The 16,652-nt window shown below is 40.4% G+C and overlaps 1 protein-coding gene across 1 annotated transcript in view; it reads left to right on the forward strand.

Annotated features, from left to right (window-relative positions):
- Nucleotides 1-398: 398 nt before the first annotated feature.
- ARHGAP28 (Rho GTPase activating protein 28) overlaps nucleotides 399-16,652 on the forward strand; it is an 80,287-nt gene continuing 64,033 nt past the window's right edge. The window contains exon 1 of the mRNA XM_005437534.3: nucleotides 399-687. Coding sequence (XP_005437591.1) covers nucleotides 557-687 — 131 coding nt within the window. The 5' untranslated portion in view covers nucleotides 399-556. The remainder of the gene's footprint in view (nucleotides 688-16,652) is intronic.

A 16,652-nucleotide genomic window follows, 5' to 3' on the forward strand; every position in this document is an offset into this window, starting at 1 on the left:
GATCTGGCATGTAGGAAATCAAGGTTCTTGCTGCTTGATAATTTAAGCAGAGCAGAGCTCTCTTGGTTTCTGAAATTCTCATGTAAACACCTTAATGTCACTCCCTGCTCTGCCAAACCACGTTCTGTGTTTGAATAGCGTTCTCTGCTTGACCAGCAAATGATTTCACTTAGTCGAGCCTGTTTTAGGAGCCCAAGGAGTATTAAGAAATTCGCTCTTCAAAGGAAACAAAAAGCAAGCAAGCAAGAAGTTTTGCCAGTGGTTGCTCAGTGCCATGCAGGATTATTTCAGGTTTCTAGTTTCCTAGGAATGTAGTAACTTCCCTGTGGGTTGTTTTGTGGGCGGTGTTTTTGAATATATGCTAATTCGGCTTTCCTAACAGGGAGAGGAGCCGTGTCTCAGTTACACAGCTCTCCTGACAGCAAATAGTGGTGAAAGGCTGCTGCGGAGCCAGGCCATGCGCTCGTGCTCGTGACAGGACCTCTCACCCTCCCGTCAGGGTCCGTCAGCACCCCCTGGTCTCCTTTGTCACCCGCAGTAGGGCCGACATGTGCCTATGACCATGGAGATGAAGGACTCGGGCAGCGTGGTACTGACAGCCTACCATCCCCACAGCCCAGCCAGGATCCCGGGCATGGAGCAGAGCTTTGTGCAGGACATCCCTCCCAGCCATTCGCCCACCAGCAGGTAAAGCCTGAGGGATGGGGACGAGTGCCATGCCCTGACGTTTTGCCGGTGCCGGTCGTGGGTTTTGCTGACTGTCAGCCCGAGAGCGTTTCTCGAGCACTCGGCCACTTCACGAGCACTTTACTCTCACACGTTTCTTGCCTCCACTAGGCAAGCACTTCAGCCTGGTGCTGCTGGTCAGGACGGGGAGGGGGAGACGCGAGTGCTTATTTTAGATCTAGTCCAGTTTCCTGCCCAAGATACTCAACAAGGCAATCCCCAGGGAAAAAAAAAAAAAGCACGTGAACCAGGCTTCTGCTCAGGTCATTTGGGACTGTATGACCAAAAGTGAGATGTCTGGAGTGACTGAGTCTGTTGCTCAGAAAGCTGATTCTGGCTTTGGTTTAGAGGATTATTTAATTCCTTCCCCATTCACCCACCAGGTCAGGACCAGTCCTTGCCTTTTTGTGAATTTGCAGTTGCTGCTTTGCACGCCCACATACACACAATGGGAGATCACATCGTTAAAGACTTAGTCTAAATAAGAAAATTCCTTTGTGTTGCAGGAAACTAAGTATTGTCTTAATTAATGCAGTCATGTGTATGTTTACTTCCCTGCCCTGTAAGAATGCATGTATTTGCAGAGTTCAAAAATAGCAGTTTGAGCAATTTTATTGTTTTAGAAAATCTGACCTTTCTCCTAAACATACAAGTCTGGGCTTTGCAATTTTCTCCAAAAGAAGTGGTTTGAAAGTTCATACTGTAAAAAGTTGAAGAAATTAGGAAATGTTACTCTGTGGCTTGACTGAAAAAAATGAGAACTAAAGTTTGAGGAAACAGTAGATGTCATTATCCCCAGGAATTAAGTCTGTGTCTTCTCTTAATAAAAAGAATGATATTTACTTCATATTGTTTATTTATAGCCCGATAGCTATTTTGTTTTCAATGTCATTATTTAGGTTAGCTGCATCTTCCTGTTCTTTGTGTATTTCCCTGGCTGTCTCATAAAGATAATTCCTTTGTTCTGTTAAACTGTTGTTTGAAAGCAGTACCAAAATACACAATTTCAAGTTAAGAAAAGAAACACAGTCTGAGCTTTTAAGACGCAATAAGAATGGCATTTGTTACTCCAAACTGAGCAGTGGTTTGGCATTGCGTTACTGGGGAGCATATAATTTCTTCCCCAAGGAATAATGCTAAACTCAATCTCCCTTTATGTCTGTGAGCAACGGAAATGTGGTGTTTTGCTATTTTTCTTGTAGGTGTGCTAATTGTTTTAAAACGCTCTTGAAACTTAAGCTCAGGGTGTAGGGGGGTTAAACCACATACATATCACCTAAGAAAAACAAAAGTGAAAACTGCGGTTCCTGAAAGAAAAAAAGAAAAGAGGATCCTGGAGTTTTGATGAGGAACGTATTTTGAAAGTTCCTGCCACGAGGCAAAGCCGTGTGTCTCTCTGTATGTCTATGTGTCCACAAGATTTTGGGGCTGTCTCCCCTTTCTTGTCTTCAGCTTCCTGCAGCTGTCTAATAGCAACAGCCAAATTCTGCCATATGGGCAGTCAGTGACCATCTGAGTTTCCAAAGCCTGTTAGAGAGAGGGATTTTATTAACCCAGCGTGCAGTCCTCTGGAATGCAGAATCCATGAAGGCAAATGCACTGAGTGTTTTAGCAAATGGTAAAATAGACTCTGGCTTAATCCCTGTTTCATCTTCTAAGAACTCTTTCCTGGACTGCATTTTCTGTATAGTTTCCTCTGCCGCCATGCTAATGCAAGAAGCTTTACTATAGACTCTGTCTGGTGTTCCCCGATCGCAGCCACCCACACTATGGCACACTAACTCCTTGACTCTCCATGAGAATGATTCAAAAAAGCCTGCAAAGAACAGAGGTGTTGCCTATGATAACAAAAGTGGTTGCGACTTAGAGCCTGACTTTCCTCTGAATTTAGTTGGGTTTAGTTAGATGTAGCTCTAATGAAGCCCATACTTCATTACAGATTCAGTCTTGGATATTAGCCTGCGATTCGATAAACTGCTAACCCATTCACTCTCAGCTCAGGAATCAAGACCCTTCTTTTTCCTTCATCTCCCCAAAACATTTCTGTTGCTTTAGAGCGATGCTCCCTTTATATCAGAACAGCTCCACTCACCAGAGCCAGTCTTGGATGTAAGTGTCTCCCAGCTGTTTTCTCTTGCAAACACTTTCACTTTGGGAACCTTCTAGGCAGACGTTTCTCACAAAAACGGGAAGCTAATGCAGCCTCATTTGGCATTTAACTGTTCTGCTTCCCAGTATTTAAAAATATGTTGATAAAAAAGAAGGAAAGATTTAAGTAGCCACCATGAACCTCTAAAGAAGTGAGTAATCTTAAACACTTTTGCCAATCCAAGTACACAGATGAGAAACTCATGGACACCAAAGTTTACACTAATAAAGTGACTTAGATGCATCAGGCCACTTGGATACACATCCGTCTACAGCCCTTGAAGGGCTAATCAGGCAGGCATCCTGTGCACACCTCTAAAACACACTGGCAGCATTAGCATCAGCATGAAGCATAGCAGCCACAAGTACTTCCATCTATAAGCCCAGTAGGAGGAAAGTGTATATACCCCATTGTATGTTAGGGGATACTAGCTGGTGGGCTGTAAAGGGGACAGGGGAAGATGTGCTTTAGCTGCTTCAGATGAAAGATGTATCAGTGTGCAACGAAGGATAGTAAATTCATAGGTTTAATGGAAGGGAAAGCAGGAGGAAAGTTTGACTACATAGCGATGCTGTCACTAACATTCAAAGAGGAATTGTAACTTCCAAATTGACTGTTGTATAACATTAATAAAAAGGTTAAGAGGGACCAAAAATTCAGCCATTCTCCAGGACAAGAGAGCATCAGGGGGACTGAGGATAGCTATACTTAAACACTTCCTCTTCAGATATCTGTATCATTAATTTCTATCTTTCTCCTGTTATTCCATATTGCAGACTTACTTTACCAGTTCTAGACTTGAGGTGAGCCCTGAAAACTGCCCTGTGGAGTTTGCTAGAGGTCCAGGAGCATTCTCCAGCCAAGTCTTCCTTTAATTCTGTTAATGTAACTTGCAAGTTCATTTTCCATTTTTCTCATGGGACATTCAGGTCGGTTCACTTTGCTTGCCATCTGCTCTGCAAGATTGCAGTTGTTGATAGCATGTATATCATTCATATCTGTTTTTTACTTATTGATTTTGAGAAAAAGGTGTTGGGAAGATCTGTTTGTTTTGCTTGGCAGTCAGCCTAATTCTATGGCATATCAGTGTAATGGGGAAAACTCCTGTCCTTGCGGCATTCCCTTCACTTTTTTCTGATCCCATTTATTAGAACACAGATGTCACATGTGCCAGTACCAAACACCCCAGAATATCACACTGTCCCTTTTGATACAGATGCCGTCCCAGTGCAAAGGTGAAAGTACTGACTTTGTCACATAATGGTCAATTTCCCCATCCCCACTTCAGAGAATGAAGGACTTTGTAGTTGTGCACAAATACTGCTCCTGGATTATACAGAGGAAAAGTGGGGGCATGGCCATATGTCTTCCTCACAGATCCTTTTTATCCAGCTAGGAGAAGCTAGGAGGAGTTATTCCTGTGCTCAGAGGAAACAGGCATGACCTTTATGCCAAATGGCCAGTGAGGTCTCTAAGGTAATTATGCAATTAGGGGAGTACAAAGCATTCCTAAGTGAGTCATGCTCAAGCTTTCCTTGGCTCAAGTATGAGAGCTAGTGAGTTCCTCAGCCCGTGTTTTACTAGCATATCTACCAGCAAAGGACTCATCCTGCACTGCAGTCACAGATATTTCCACTGCAATGAGGGTCTTACACTTACATGTGCATGGAATAAGAGTCAGAGGAAAGGAAATGGGTTTAGATCGACTTTTAAAGGGTACATTGATCTTTGTATACATGGAATAAACATCTTTATAGTTAATACTCATGCAAAGAGCAGAATATATAATATTAAACCTAGGAGCTTGCTACATAGGTAAAGGACAAAGCAGATTTCAGCACCACCGAACAATGCAGCCAAGACCCTCAGCACCACCAAACAATGCAGCCAAGACCCCTTCTTAGCTTCTCCCCTGACCAAAAACAAGTCCAGCACTTCCAGCTGTTCCAGGGAAATGCTTTTCCAATCTCTTCACGTTCAGCTTTTCTCCCTCCTCCTGCTGTCAGGTCATGACTTTCAGGCAGGCATCACTAAACTGTAGTCAAAAATGAACAGGAAAAATTTATGAAGATTCTATGTTTCCTTGAGTTACCTGCTAGTAGCTTCCAGGATCCCTGCTCTCCAAGTCTAAGACTTGCAGATTTGGGGCCAATAGTAAAGTCATTACACCGAACAAGCAAGGCACCAGATCCTTTTCCAATATTCATCCCCTCTTCAAGCCCCAAGATAATACAGAGATATGTCAGGGTGAGGTAAAACATCCTGAAATAATGACTGTGTCCCTGGAAGGAACACAACTGGAGGAGGAGCCTTTATGCACCAAAATTTGGCTTGTGACAGGAGGAGCTGTATGAGCAGTTCAGGTTTTATCCCAACAGAAGCAGATTTTATTACAGTGAAGTAAGGTCTGTATGCCCCGAGGCTGGGTAGTCTGGGTTTAATTTATGTCAGTGCTGATTGAGCAGCTCCCCTGCTCAGTTGTATACAAGCATTGTCAAGAATGTCTTCTAAGTGATACTGGAAAAACAACCTTAACTATTCTGGATGGTTATCTCACTCTGCCATAAACTCACCCAGAAGACAAAAATAAAAATCTGGCTCCTTTTCCAGAGTAAATCTTGACATGACTTGGGCCTCTTCCAGTAACTTGGACTCAAAACTATGAAATTAAAATTTTAAAATGTACTAAAAGTGGTAAAAGAAAACCCCACAAAACAGTAGTTTAGGGAAAGACTGTATTGGCAGCACAGGTTGGGCAAAAAATACATTTTGTGGAAAGAAAACTTTTTATAATCTCTAGCAACTTGCTAAAATATTATTTTAAAAGTAGTTTTTTATAGATGTTACGAATTATCATTCTTAATAAAATATTTACCAGGAGGATGCATATAAATAAGTCAGACAACAGTAGACATGCTTTTCCTGTAGGTTTTAGAAATACCTACAGAACGTCCTCTGGGAGCCTCACTGAGGAATGCAGTATTTATAGCCAGTTCCTCGTGTTATGGTTGAAACTAGAGTTGGCTTCTCTGGTTTCTTTTTAGTTTGGTGCTCCTGCTGCTCTCCCTGGTACCTCCATATGTAGAGCTGATGGAAAACATCTGGCACTGTCCCTTTGATCATTTTGTTTGGTTGAGCATTTAGCCAGCTGCCCCATTCATTTTCAACTAAGTCACTTATCTCTGATTACACCAGGAATGGAGCTGCCCACAAAAAAAGCCATAGGACCTGAAAGCCCTACATACCCTACACAGACATCTTCAGATTGCATCTGGCAGGCTGACAGCACTGGCATAACAAACTGCCAGGAATCAAGAACCATAAAGTATTTTCTTTGCACAGGAGGTCAAAATGATTCAATGTAAATGTATGGAAAATGTTCAGTGGTGAGAACTGCAAGACACAACTATGGAATACTAGTAAAAGTCCTAGCTGGAACAGTATCTGAAAAGCATCTGGTTAGAGCTGCACAAATATAGAATCGCATCCTGAAATAGTGTGGAGTATCCATAGCAAACAACCAAGTTAAGATCCTGGATTTTGGCTAACCACAGTACTAGCAGCCACTTGGCCCACTGTGGTGCTTTGCTCCAGCGGGCCAGAGGCAGCACAGCCAAGCAAGGCTGACAGGCAACATGTCCACCATCAGGGTGGGATCATGTTCCGTGCAGCCTTCAGGTTACCACCGGGGTGGGTGCATTAGAAGGGCACAGGAGGGAAATAGGGAGAAGAGTGTCCAGAGTCATGTCCCAAGCTGGTGACTGAAGCCAGGCATCCTATCTAGCATTTTGACCCCTTTGCCTGCCTCCTTCTTTTTCTCTCCCCATTGTGGTATAGTCCTGTTGTATGCACCAGGGACTCAGAAGAGGCAAGCAAAAAAGATAATGCAAGGGGATGGGAGGTAAAGGGGAGCAAAGGAGGACAGGAGAAGGACCACTTTCACAGGCATATGACTTGATTTTCCTCCTTGTGTGCCAATAAAATGAGTTGGAGTGAGCAGAAAAATGTCTCCCAAAGGAGGTTGTGTGGTGGGCCCATTTACAGCTGACCCCCCAAATCCCACCAGATACATGTGGCAATGGGCTTTAGAGCAGCATTTAAGTGGTGATTCTGAAGTCAAAAGCTGAAATGGTTTAAATGACAGGTTGTTTGAAAAACAGGCCCTATTACCCTGAAGGACTATTTTAGCAGAGGCCAGCAGTCAGCAGAAGTCCTTGAGTTGGCATCCCTTGTAACTGATGCAAGGGAAAGACTGATGCTCTGTGAGGGATCCCTCTCTGTAATTCATTTTTTCCCCAGCCTGTATCAGTTAACTTTCCAGACACTGCCAGAATCTCTCAGGAGAGTGGAACAAACACTGGAGCAGGAGCCTATTATCAGCTTGTTCGTTTGAAGATGTTTATGTTTTCTTATTTAGGATGTTATGTGTACCCCACCTCAGCTACTGTAAGCCTGTGGGATTTTCAGATGTGCAAAATCATCCAGTTTGGGATGGATCTATGCTCGATGCTTAGAAAGAAGGCTGAATATAGAAGAGACAGAAATTTCTGTTACTAGGTGTTGCCATTATTGAATTTCTACCTGAAGACTATTCAGGCTTTTTTTAACATCTCTTTCTGCAGCAGTTGCTCTGAGCATATAATGAGCAAAATAAGCACCATAAGTCTTTGTGGAGGGTAGAGGAGCCCTACCAGTGCAGAAAGACAGAGGGGAGTATATATTGAAAGCCTATATTGAATGTAGAAGTCCAGCTGGGTTGATCTAATTTACCAGCTGAAAGACAAGAAAAGCGAGAGGGGAGCTGGGGAACTGTGTTTTAAACATCTTTGGGTGAAACCTCAGGGCATCAGACATCAGGTCACTCTCACAGTTATCTACCAGAGGTGGAAGAAGCTCTAAAGCTGTAAGTCATCATATATTACTACAGCTAATCAAAAGATTACTAGCTTCCCAATGGACAGATTTAGGCAGGGAATAAAAAAATTTATACAAGGCCTGAATTTGACTCACTGAATAGCATGTTCCTTGCTAACTACGCCTCTGCAGACATCAGACAGTCTGCAGTTACCCAGACTCTGGGCTAACCTGTGCAAACTCTAGGTGTGGTGATGGAGAGCCTCCTCCCCAGCAGTTTCTCTTTCTCTGGCTAATGAAAGCTCAGAACTTATCACCCAAACTTATTTTCTGGCCCAATTATGATTATACTTAGTGGTCAAGAAGGAATATAAAAGTGAGAATGTCAGATCCTTTTTAAGGTTAACATTAGTATGAGAGCAAGAACTGCATAGTTGAAGCATTCAATCTAACATGACATGCTCTGTCTTTTTTATGTTTTATAATAACAGGTCTGAAATGATACATCAAATGAGATATGAGCCTTGTTTATACATATATACTGAGTTAATGGCCGCTTAGGTGTAGTAATGGAGGTTTTACCTCTGAATTCAGTGGGAATGTGATCAAGCTATCAGAACTCAAATCTCTTTTTCAAGAACTTTGATTACAGGGCATCATCTGATTATGCTATCTCTTGCCTCACTTCAGGCTAACTTCGTATTTAATAGGATTCTTGCAGAATAAGACATCAGTATGAAGCCTTAGATAATTAAAACATAATGGTGACTAGGCCTGTCTTCCTTTTGCAGTACTTCCCTCTGTTATTCAAGTATTTTGAAAGCCTGAGTTCTAAATATTTATCTGGATGTATCAGAGATGAATATAAAATATTTGCTGCAGTTACAGGTGAAACATGGAGCAGGGGAGCCTAGGGCATTTTCTGAAGATGTTTTACAGGCTTGGCTGTTCTTGGCCATTTCTGGGCCAGATGGTGCCCATATCATGCACTGCAAGGAAGCGAAAGGAAACAGTGAGCTTATCCTGATGAACAGAGACAAGGGAAGCCTTTGTACTCAGGCTGCAGCAGGATTTCACATTGAAAGTGCTCACTTTTGGAGAGAGGGTGGGCAGAAGGAAGCAGGGACAGCTTGCCAAGTGCAGGAGAGGGTTCTTTTAAATATGTGGGAGCCTTTAGTCTCCTGCTGAAACATTTGTGTCCACCTTGTGTAAGGTCCTTCTTACATCTTACACTTGGAGGATGCATTTCCCCATAATTCCCAGCTGATCTGCTGCAGTCCTTTGATGCTGCCTCACTTGTTAGCTGTCTTACCTTCTTCTGTCTTTCAATTAGCAAAAGCAATTAAACCATGAGAATTTAAGGATAACATTACTAGAAATGTGAGGTTTCTGGAAGTATTCATTTATTCTTATGTACATGTGTGTGTGTACAATATGTACAAGTACATAGATGGAGCATGAAGCTTAAGGCTACCCATGTGTCATTGACAATCCACAGAGTATACAGCAAACATTAGAATTACTTATCCCACAAGTTCAATATTAACTGGAATATGCTTCAAGTGTATTTGTTTAAACCATCTGTTGCCTCTGACAAAGAGTCACATTTAAAAATAAAGGAACCTACTACACCAGTTTTTGAAAAGCCTTCTTCAACATACAGACCTACATGTTCTGTATTTAGGAAGCGTACCACAGATTTTTAGGGTGGGACATTGACTCTGCAGCTTTTTTTGTGTGGTCAAGATGCATTTCATCCTTACTGGATTCCATCTCATGGCTTTTTTTTAACTACTGAATTATTTTCATAAGATGTAGCTAACCCAAGCCTGAAGTTAACTGTGACGCTCAGCAATGCAGTAAGACCATGCAAACCAAACCAGCTTGCCTCAGTCTACACTGAACAGAAGTAAATCTGTAGTTAATTATGTTATGTGCCATGCAACAATGAGTCACTGTAGTTTTAAGTAATCATCCATTTGTACAGGGAGTTTATTGTCATAGGGTGTCTTTGGAGGCTCATTTTATCATTTCAGTCATGGGGTATGATATTCATGTGGGTAATGAGGAAGTCTATAATTACACTGTTAATGCTATCAAGAAACCTAAATTATACAGTAAATTGTAATTTTCAGAGTTAACCTTCTTCTATTTACATGGAGACTTACTGAAGCAAGAAGGAGTTGTATTGCTTTTTTATTTAATTCACAGTCCTTTTTTTTCTTTTTTTTTTTCTTTTTTTTTTTTTGTCTCTCAGACACAGGACACTGGAATTTATGTACTATCCGTTTTTGAGGCCCAGCTGTGAATGCCTGTACTCTGACACCTACTGAAAATCTGTATGACAGGCAAAAAGGAACAAAATAAAGCAATGAAAAAAAATTTTTTATAGTTCTGTCTGACACCATAAGGTCTAACAGCAAGGTAATAAATCCATGGCTTTAGTGAATGTCACAATTACCACATAACGATTACAACACAGGAATTCAGTATATCTTTTTATGGGGTGGCTGCAAACAAATCTGACCTCCTTTTGCCTGTGTTCAGGAGCTGCACATTGATGTTAGCACAGCATTTTGCCCAAGCCCTAAATCAGGCGCAGTGCTGCACTGCTACAGCTATGGGGCTTCTGGCCCGGGGGCTCCTGTGTTCAGCCCTCTGACAGGTCTGTAGGTGGAAACTTGAAGGCTGGAATTCAAAGTGTTTAGACTAATGCTTCAGGACTGATAAGGAAAAAAAAAAAATAGTACGTTTTCTTCTGAACAGGCCACCCTGCTGATTAAAAGGTTAGGCAGTGTATTTTCAGGTCTAGTTGCATAAAGTAAACAGGTATAAAGTCGTATTGCATTTTTTCTCAAATATTTTGCAGGCTGGAGGGAGAGCTTTATCCAAGTTGAGCCATAACAGAATATCTCATTCATTTGTGCAAATTAGATTGCTACCAGAGCAAAGCACATGAAAAAGGAGTGTTGCTTGTTATACTCAGTTAGAAAAGCTTATTGATGGTATTATGAAGGTATTCATCATCTGAATCCCTGCAGACTCCAGCACAAGAGCCAAGAGTAAAGCAGGGATCTAGAACTAGTCCTGATGAATAAATGTAAAGATTTTAAATTTTTATTAGGTTAGATTTTTCCCCCCTAACTTAGCTAATCCATGTGAAGAGCTCTGATTTTCCTAGAGAATAAAGCCTAAAATGTCTTTTATTTCTAAAACAATAGATAGGCCAGTCAGCATCTGAATATCCATTACAAACTGTTTTCTAATTAAATCTCATCAGCTGGATCAGGAGTATGATGATGTTCAGAGGCTGAATTGAGCCACATTCAGACACTGTAAATAAGGTTCATAACCTTTATTCTTTAGCTGTCAGTTCAGCCTTTGGTTTCTGAATCATTTCATGGCATTGACCCAGGGCTTCAATTATGCTGAAAAAGACATTGACCACTGCATAAGTGGGTGGAAAAACATCATTCAGCAGTTAGCTGGGTATATCTGCTGAAAGTATGTCTGTAATCCTGTGAAGGAGATGGTGTTACTAAGAACAGATTGGTTTCTGAGACTGCCTTGAACCCAGCCAGCTGTAGTTAAACCCTCAAAGGCTGACAAAGTGAATTCCTAATTATATCGGTGGAGTGGACAGCTAGATTAAGTTACCTCCTTTGAGACTATTGGTGATGAGTTTCCATCACTGGGATAGATTTTATATTTCATCCAAATGAAAGGGGACCTTAGGCTGTGCAACAATAGAAATGAACCAAACACTGAAATAATAATATGTACGGTAGGGTATCTGTGGGGCTACCCTAAAGTCCACAGATAGTCCATAAATTCACTGGACACAGCAGTAGCAATAGCATTTGATAGGCAATCTTTGAAGACTTAGAATAAATTTAAACTTAGTATTGGAATAATCTTTGAAATTAGGTAAAGAAGATTGCAACAGGTACCAGAAACAGGAAAATAATAGCGAGTGGGAAGAGATTTTCTGATGTCTTTACAGAAAACACATATTTATGGGTTTGGCCATCTTCACAGGGTCTTACAACATTCGCTGGCATCAATATACTTAAGCAGCTGGTGTAGCTGAAGATAATTAACTCAGTATTTATTTTCCTGTGCTTTTCTATGATCTATATTTAGCTAAAACCTGAACTTAATGCCACTTTTCTATCATTTGTGACAACCTATAAAGAGAATAATGCCCTATAATGTGGTTACAGCAGACCAGATTTAGCATTTTCTGAAGATCGCTTGAAAACGATGAATAGGTCTCAGGGATAAACAATGAACAACACATACATATGGTGAGAGGAGTGACATATTCCTACAGGAGGAGAGGAAACTTCTTAATCTTCAATATCAATTTTACATTTGCTGAAAAGAATTTGCTCACTTTGCAAAACTGCTGCTGTGCATTTTATGTTTGGGAGACTTAAGGAAAACTCCTGTTTGCTTAAGCTAACATTTCTGCCACCATTGCCCTTTCTCACATTTAAACCATGCTACCTAAACTCAGAGAGACAATACAGTGCTCTGTACATGCCACCTGGAAAATCCTGTTTAGAATTAAGTGGTGTGATGGGCTGATCAGATAAGTCATGTCTGCAGAAGGACATGTTTGTTTTAACTGTTGAACTGTGGAGGTTATAGGGAGTTGAATCTTTGGATTACAAATGTAATTGACATCTCACCACATTTAAGGTCAGATCCAAAACTCCTCTTGGTGGCAGTAGGTTTTGGGCTTGCCTCTAAAGTCTAGATGTCCCTTGTTACTATTCTGCAACTGACTCTATATCCCTGATATACGTTGCAGTGCTTCTTTTTGGTCATTTATCCTATTCACTCCATTTTCTTATTTTAAAAATTCCTAAATTTCCCACATGGATGAATCAGTTATTGAATTTCTCTCTAATTATATTTCTATTGAATCCACTTTGTGCATTTATCAGACTTTGATAAAAAAACTATTAATAAACTTAGCCAAAAGCTACTGAACTACACAGGAAAGAAAATTGAATGGGGCAATTCTGTAATGGTCACTTATGATGGAAAAACTTAGCAAGTTCAATAGGATATTTTTCCTAGTAGATTCATCATAGTCACTTTTTTGGATTGCCCTCAGAGAAATATACTTACAAATGGAAATATTATCACAAGTTAACACTGGACCCCAAAATCCAAACAAAACAGTGAAGCAACACAGACTTTCCTTCCTATTCTGATTGCATCACTGGAACCACTGCCTAATAAAGGGATTTTGTTTGAAAAAACTTCCTTCTGTGTTTTTTACAGCACTGTGTGTCTGCATTCCTGTTCATTTGTATGCTTGATTAGCTGAAATCAAATAACAATGATGCAGATCTCCAAGCAGCTATAAAAATTCAAAGTGAGCAATACTAACAGCAAAAAAATATTCTACATTGCAATCTTCATGGGAACTGCTGTGCAGAAAGCGAAAGGGCTGACTCAAAATCACGTACGTGTTTTTCCCTCATGTCATTTTGTCATTATGTAACTGCTCAGAAGTTCGCTCTTTAGCAGACTTCAAATAGCCATGTGGACAAGTAACAGAGGATGTAGTGTTTGTGTCGCTGCCTCATCCTTTGGCTGGCAGCTGGAAAGAAGTGGCTAGATTTTAAGAAATTCTGTAAGTATCAAGCTGTGGGATTTTTTTCTACTGCCTGTGGTATTCTCTATGCTTTTGATATGACTTTTGACTTGATGGGTTGGTCTTCTGTGGTTTTGCAATGATTTATATAGATTTTGAGAACGGAGAAGGTATTTTGGTCTTTGCAGTCATTGTTTGCCTTGTAGGGATGAATCATTGAATCGATTCTGATCATAGAAATCATTTTAAATGAATAGAAATATATAATTTTAGGTGACTAAGATAAGAAGATTGGTAGAGATTTAATGTTATCTTTACCATATCTTCATAATGTGTAGCTTATGTAAAGATAAAATAATACAACAGCATATCAGAACCATAACCAATGAATCTTCCAATCATTAAAAGAATCTAACGAAACTCAGGAGAAAACATATAAGAAAAAGGTGGCAATTAGGTAGGGAAATAGGAAGTATATAAGTAAAAAAGAAAACATACCTAAAATATACTTTTATGACAATGATGCTTTCATGTGAATGCTTTTGCTAGGCAAATGAGGGTTTTCTTGCATTTTTCTTGTCATCAATAAAAATGTGGCTAGTTGGTTTTTGAAAATGAGAAATGTTAACAGCGTTGGAAGAGAACTTGCTGAGTAGATATACTCTTCAATTAGTAAGTGGTAAAGTGAAGGATAGACTAAACCCACGATGAAAGTGCATGGAAGATCACGTGAAATTCTTTAGCTGAAACTTACTCTCAACTTCAACATTTAGTTTTAATGTGGCGTTTTATTTAAATTACTGATTTAATCGTGCACTTATTGAAATCAAAGCTGTTGAAAAGTTCTGTAATTGGATTATATGGAAAAGTAAGTTTGTGACTGGAATATTCAATACTGATTATTGAAATCAAACTAGTTACTCAGAAAGCAAGTAACTGAAACACACTGGTATCACTAGGCATTTCAACAAAGCAAGCATAAGAAAATATACATTCATAGCAGATATGATGGGAGAACTTTTTTGAAAGGTCAAGTCTGTACATTTCTTTGATGCAACCCTTGAAATGACTACGGTCAAATTATTTATTACAGTGTATTTGAGTTCTGACCATTATCCTATACAATATGTAAATCGGAAAGTCCTGCTTCCCTGGAAATTATGATAAGACAGTAGCTTCTTGGTTAGCTGTGACCTTATGCTATGTTCCAGTGTTTGCCTAATGAAAATGAAATTAGTATATTTTGCATGAAGAAACAGATCAGATAATATCTTGAGTGGAAATTATACATATTTTATATATATATATAATTATAATTATACTGTCTGCACCATAGCAAGTTTTCTGATTTGCTGTATTTCTAAGCACTTAGAACACCTTTTGATAGATGGGCTCATTTTAACCCTAATGACAAGATAAATAATGAGAGCAACTCTGTGGATCCTTTGAGTTGCTGTGGTTGTCTATTTTTCATTGTACACAAACTTCATCATAAACTTATTCTTGGTATCTTGGTAGCGCTTGTCCTGTGCTTCCTGAGGTGTTTGATGGGCCTGATTCCCATATTATTATTATTATTATTATTGTTGTTGTTGTTGTTGTTGTTGTTGTTGTCGTTATTGTTATTATTGTTGTTGTTATTATTATGTTTCATACAGAAATGTGCTATATAAAAATGTTGAATTGTACTTCTGTCACAGATGGACACCTGGGATAATTAATAGCATTGGCTGGTTGCTGATGGCGGACAGACACAGGCAACTTATAAGCCTGACCGTAGGGTATACCACAGGGTGCTCTGGGGTTCTCCTGACCTATCTCTCAGCTCAGATCATTGCCTCAAGGTGTTACAGTGAGGCCAGAACACTTTTCCCTGTCAGTTTTCAAAACTATAGCTCTGCCTGTGGCCAACATATGGACAGAAACTGTAGGGAAAACAAACAAGATAGCTGCCCACAGACTTGTGTACCTTCTGGAGTTATGACCACTGCATCTATGTGAGCGTTTTCTGGAGGAAACTTTAGAGGAACAGGCAGTTCACATATACAAAATGGCTTCATTTCAGTTTGTTCCTTGGTTGATCAAGAGTTATTGTCAAATTCCCACCAAGCACTCTCTGGTAGTCGGCTATCTCCAGACTACTTTAATTCCCTCCAGGTCTAACTCGGAAACAAGCAAGTTGCAACGACTTAAGCCACCACTCACACTGTGGGTTTTTCTAACTGTCCAGGGACCTGCTCTCAGTGTGGGGCAAATAAAAAGTAACTCAACTGCTCTTTTATTTCTTTCATGGCAGAATAAGTCTGAATTATGCCACATTTGCCATGGACTAAACTTTCACGATAGTTAATACAGCTCAGTGGCTAACCAGGAACTTTTCCAGCAGTAGTGATAACGTTATTTGTCTCAGTTCTTAAAATGATATATATCTGAAAGTCTTCCCCCTGGACCAAAAGAACTCCATAACTACTCCTACGAAATAAATTTTCTTGGATAATGCATAGATATGAAAAAGGGGCATGAGTGCTTCCTCCTGTCCTGTCCCCCTCCTTCTGAGGAAGGAAACAAATTTTTTTTAAAACCATGTATCTCAAAAGTTCTGGGCCTTGTTAATCAACTGTCAAGTTCTCAAATAACAACACAGCATCAGGCATCCTCACTAGAACGATGATCGAGCAAAGTTAGATTTGTGTTGGCCATTTCACTGGCATTATCATTCATCGGTGCAGGATCCACAGCACAATTAACTTTGAGGAATAAAGCTTTTTGAGAACATATGTTAAATTCATTTAAAATTTCTCTCCAAGTCCAGGAGAAGATTAATGCAGCCATGAAAGCAAAGACCTGGCGCCTCTGTCAACTCCTTTCCAAGTTGCTCAAATGCTAAAATGATCACAGAAATTTCTTCTCAAGTCTCACTGCACAACCCACATGCACGCACAGCTCCAGCACAAGTGATGGCTGCAGGCTGCACAAGCAGAAATACCCCTAACCTGTCTGGCAGCTGGTCAGCTTGCCCTGATTCAGGCTCCAGGGCTCAGACTTGAGCTCAGACTGCTCTGTCTTGAGAGTCAGCAGTGCCAGCAGTGCAGAGGCAGAGGCACATGTCCCACCTGGGCTGCTTGCCATGCCCTCCCTGCAGGAAAGTGGCTCCAGCTAGGACAGCTTCCAGTCGGGTAGAGCCCAGTTTCAAAAACATCCATGTAAAAGCTGGCATCTGCACAAATCACACGTTGGAGGAAGTTCTGGAGATAGTTGTAACTGTTCTGGAAAGGAAGAAGTGGAAAGCCAGGAACTTGTTTAAAAAAACAA

Source organism: Falco cherrug, chromosome 3 (genome assembly GCF_023634085.1).
Source record: "Falco cherrug isolate bFalChe1 chromosome 3, bFalChe1.pri, whole genome shotgun sequence".
Taxonomy (NCBI): domain Eukaryota; kingdom Metazoa; phylum Chordata; class Aves; order Falconiformes; family Falconidae; genus Falco; species Falco cherrug.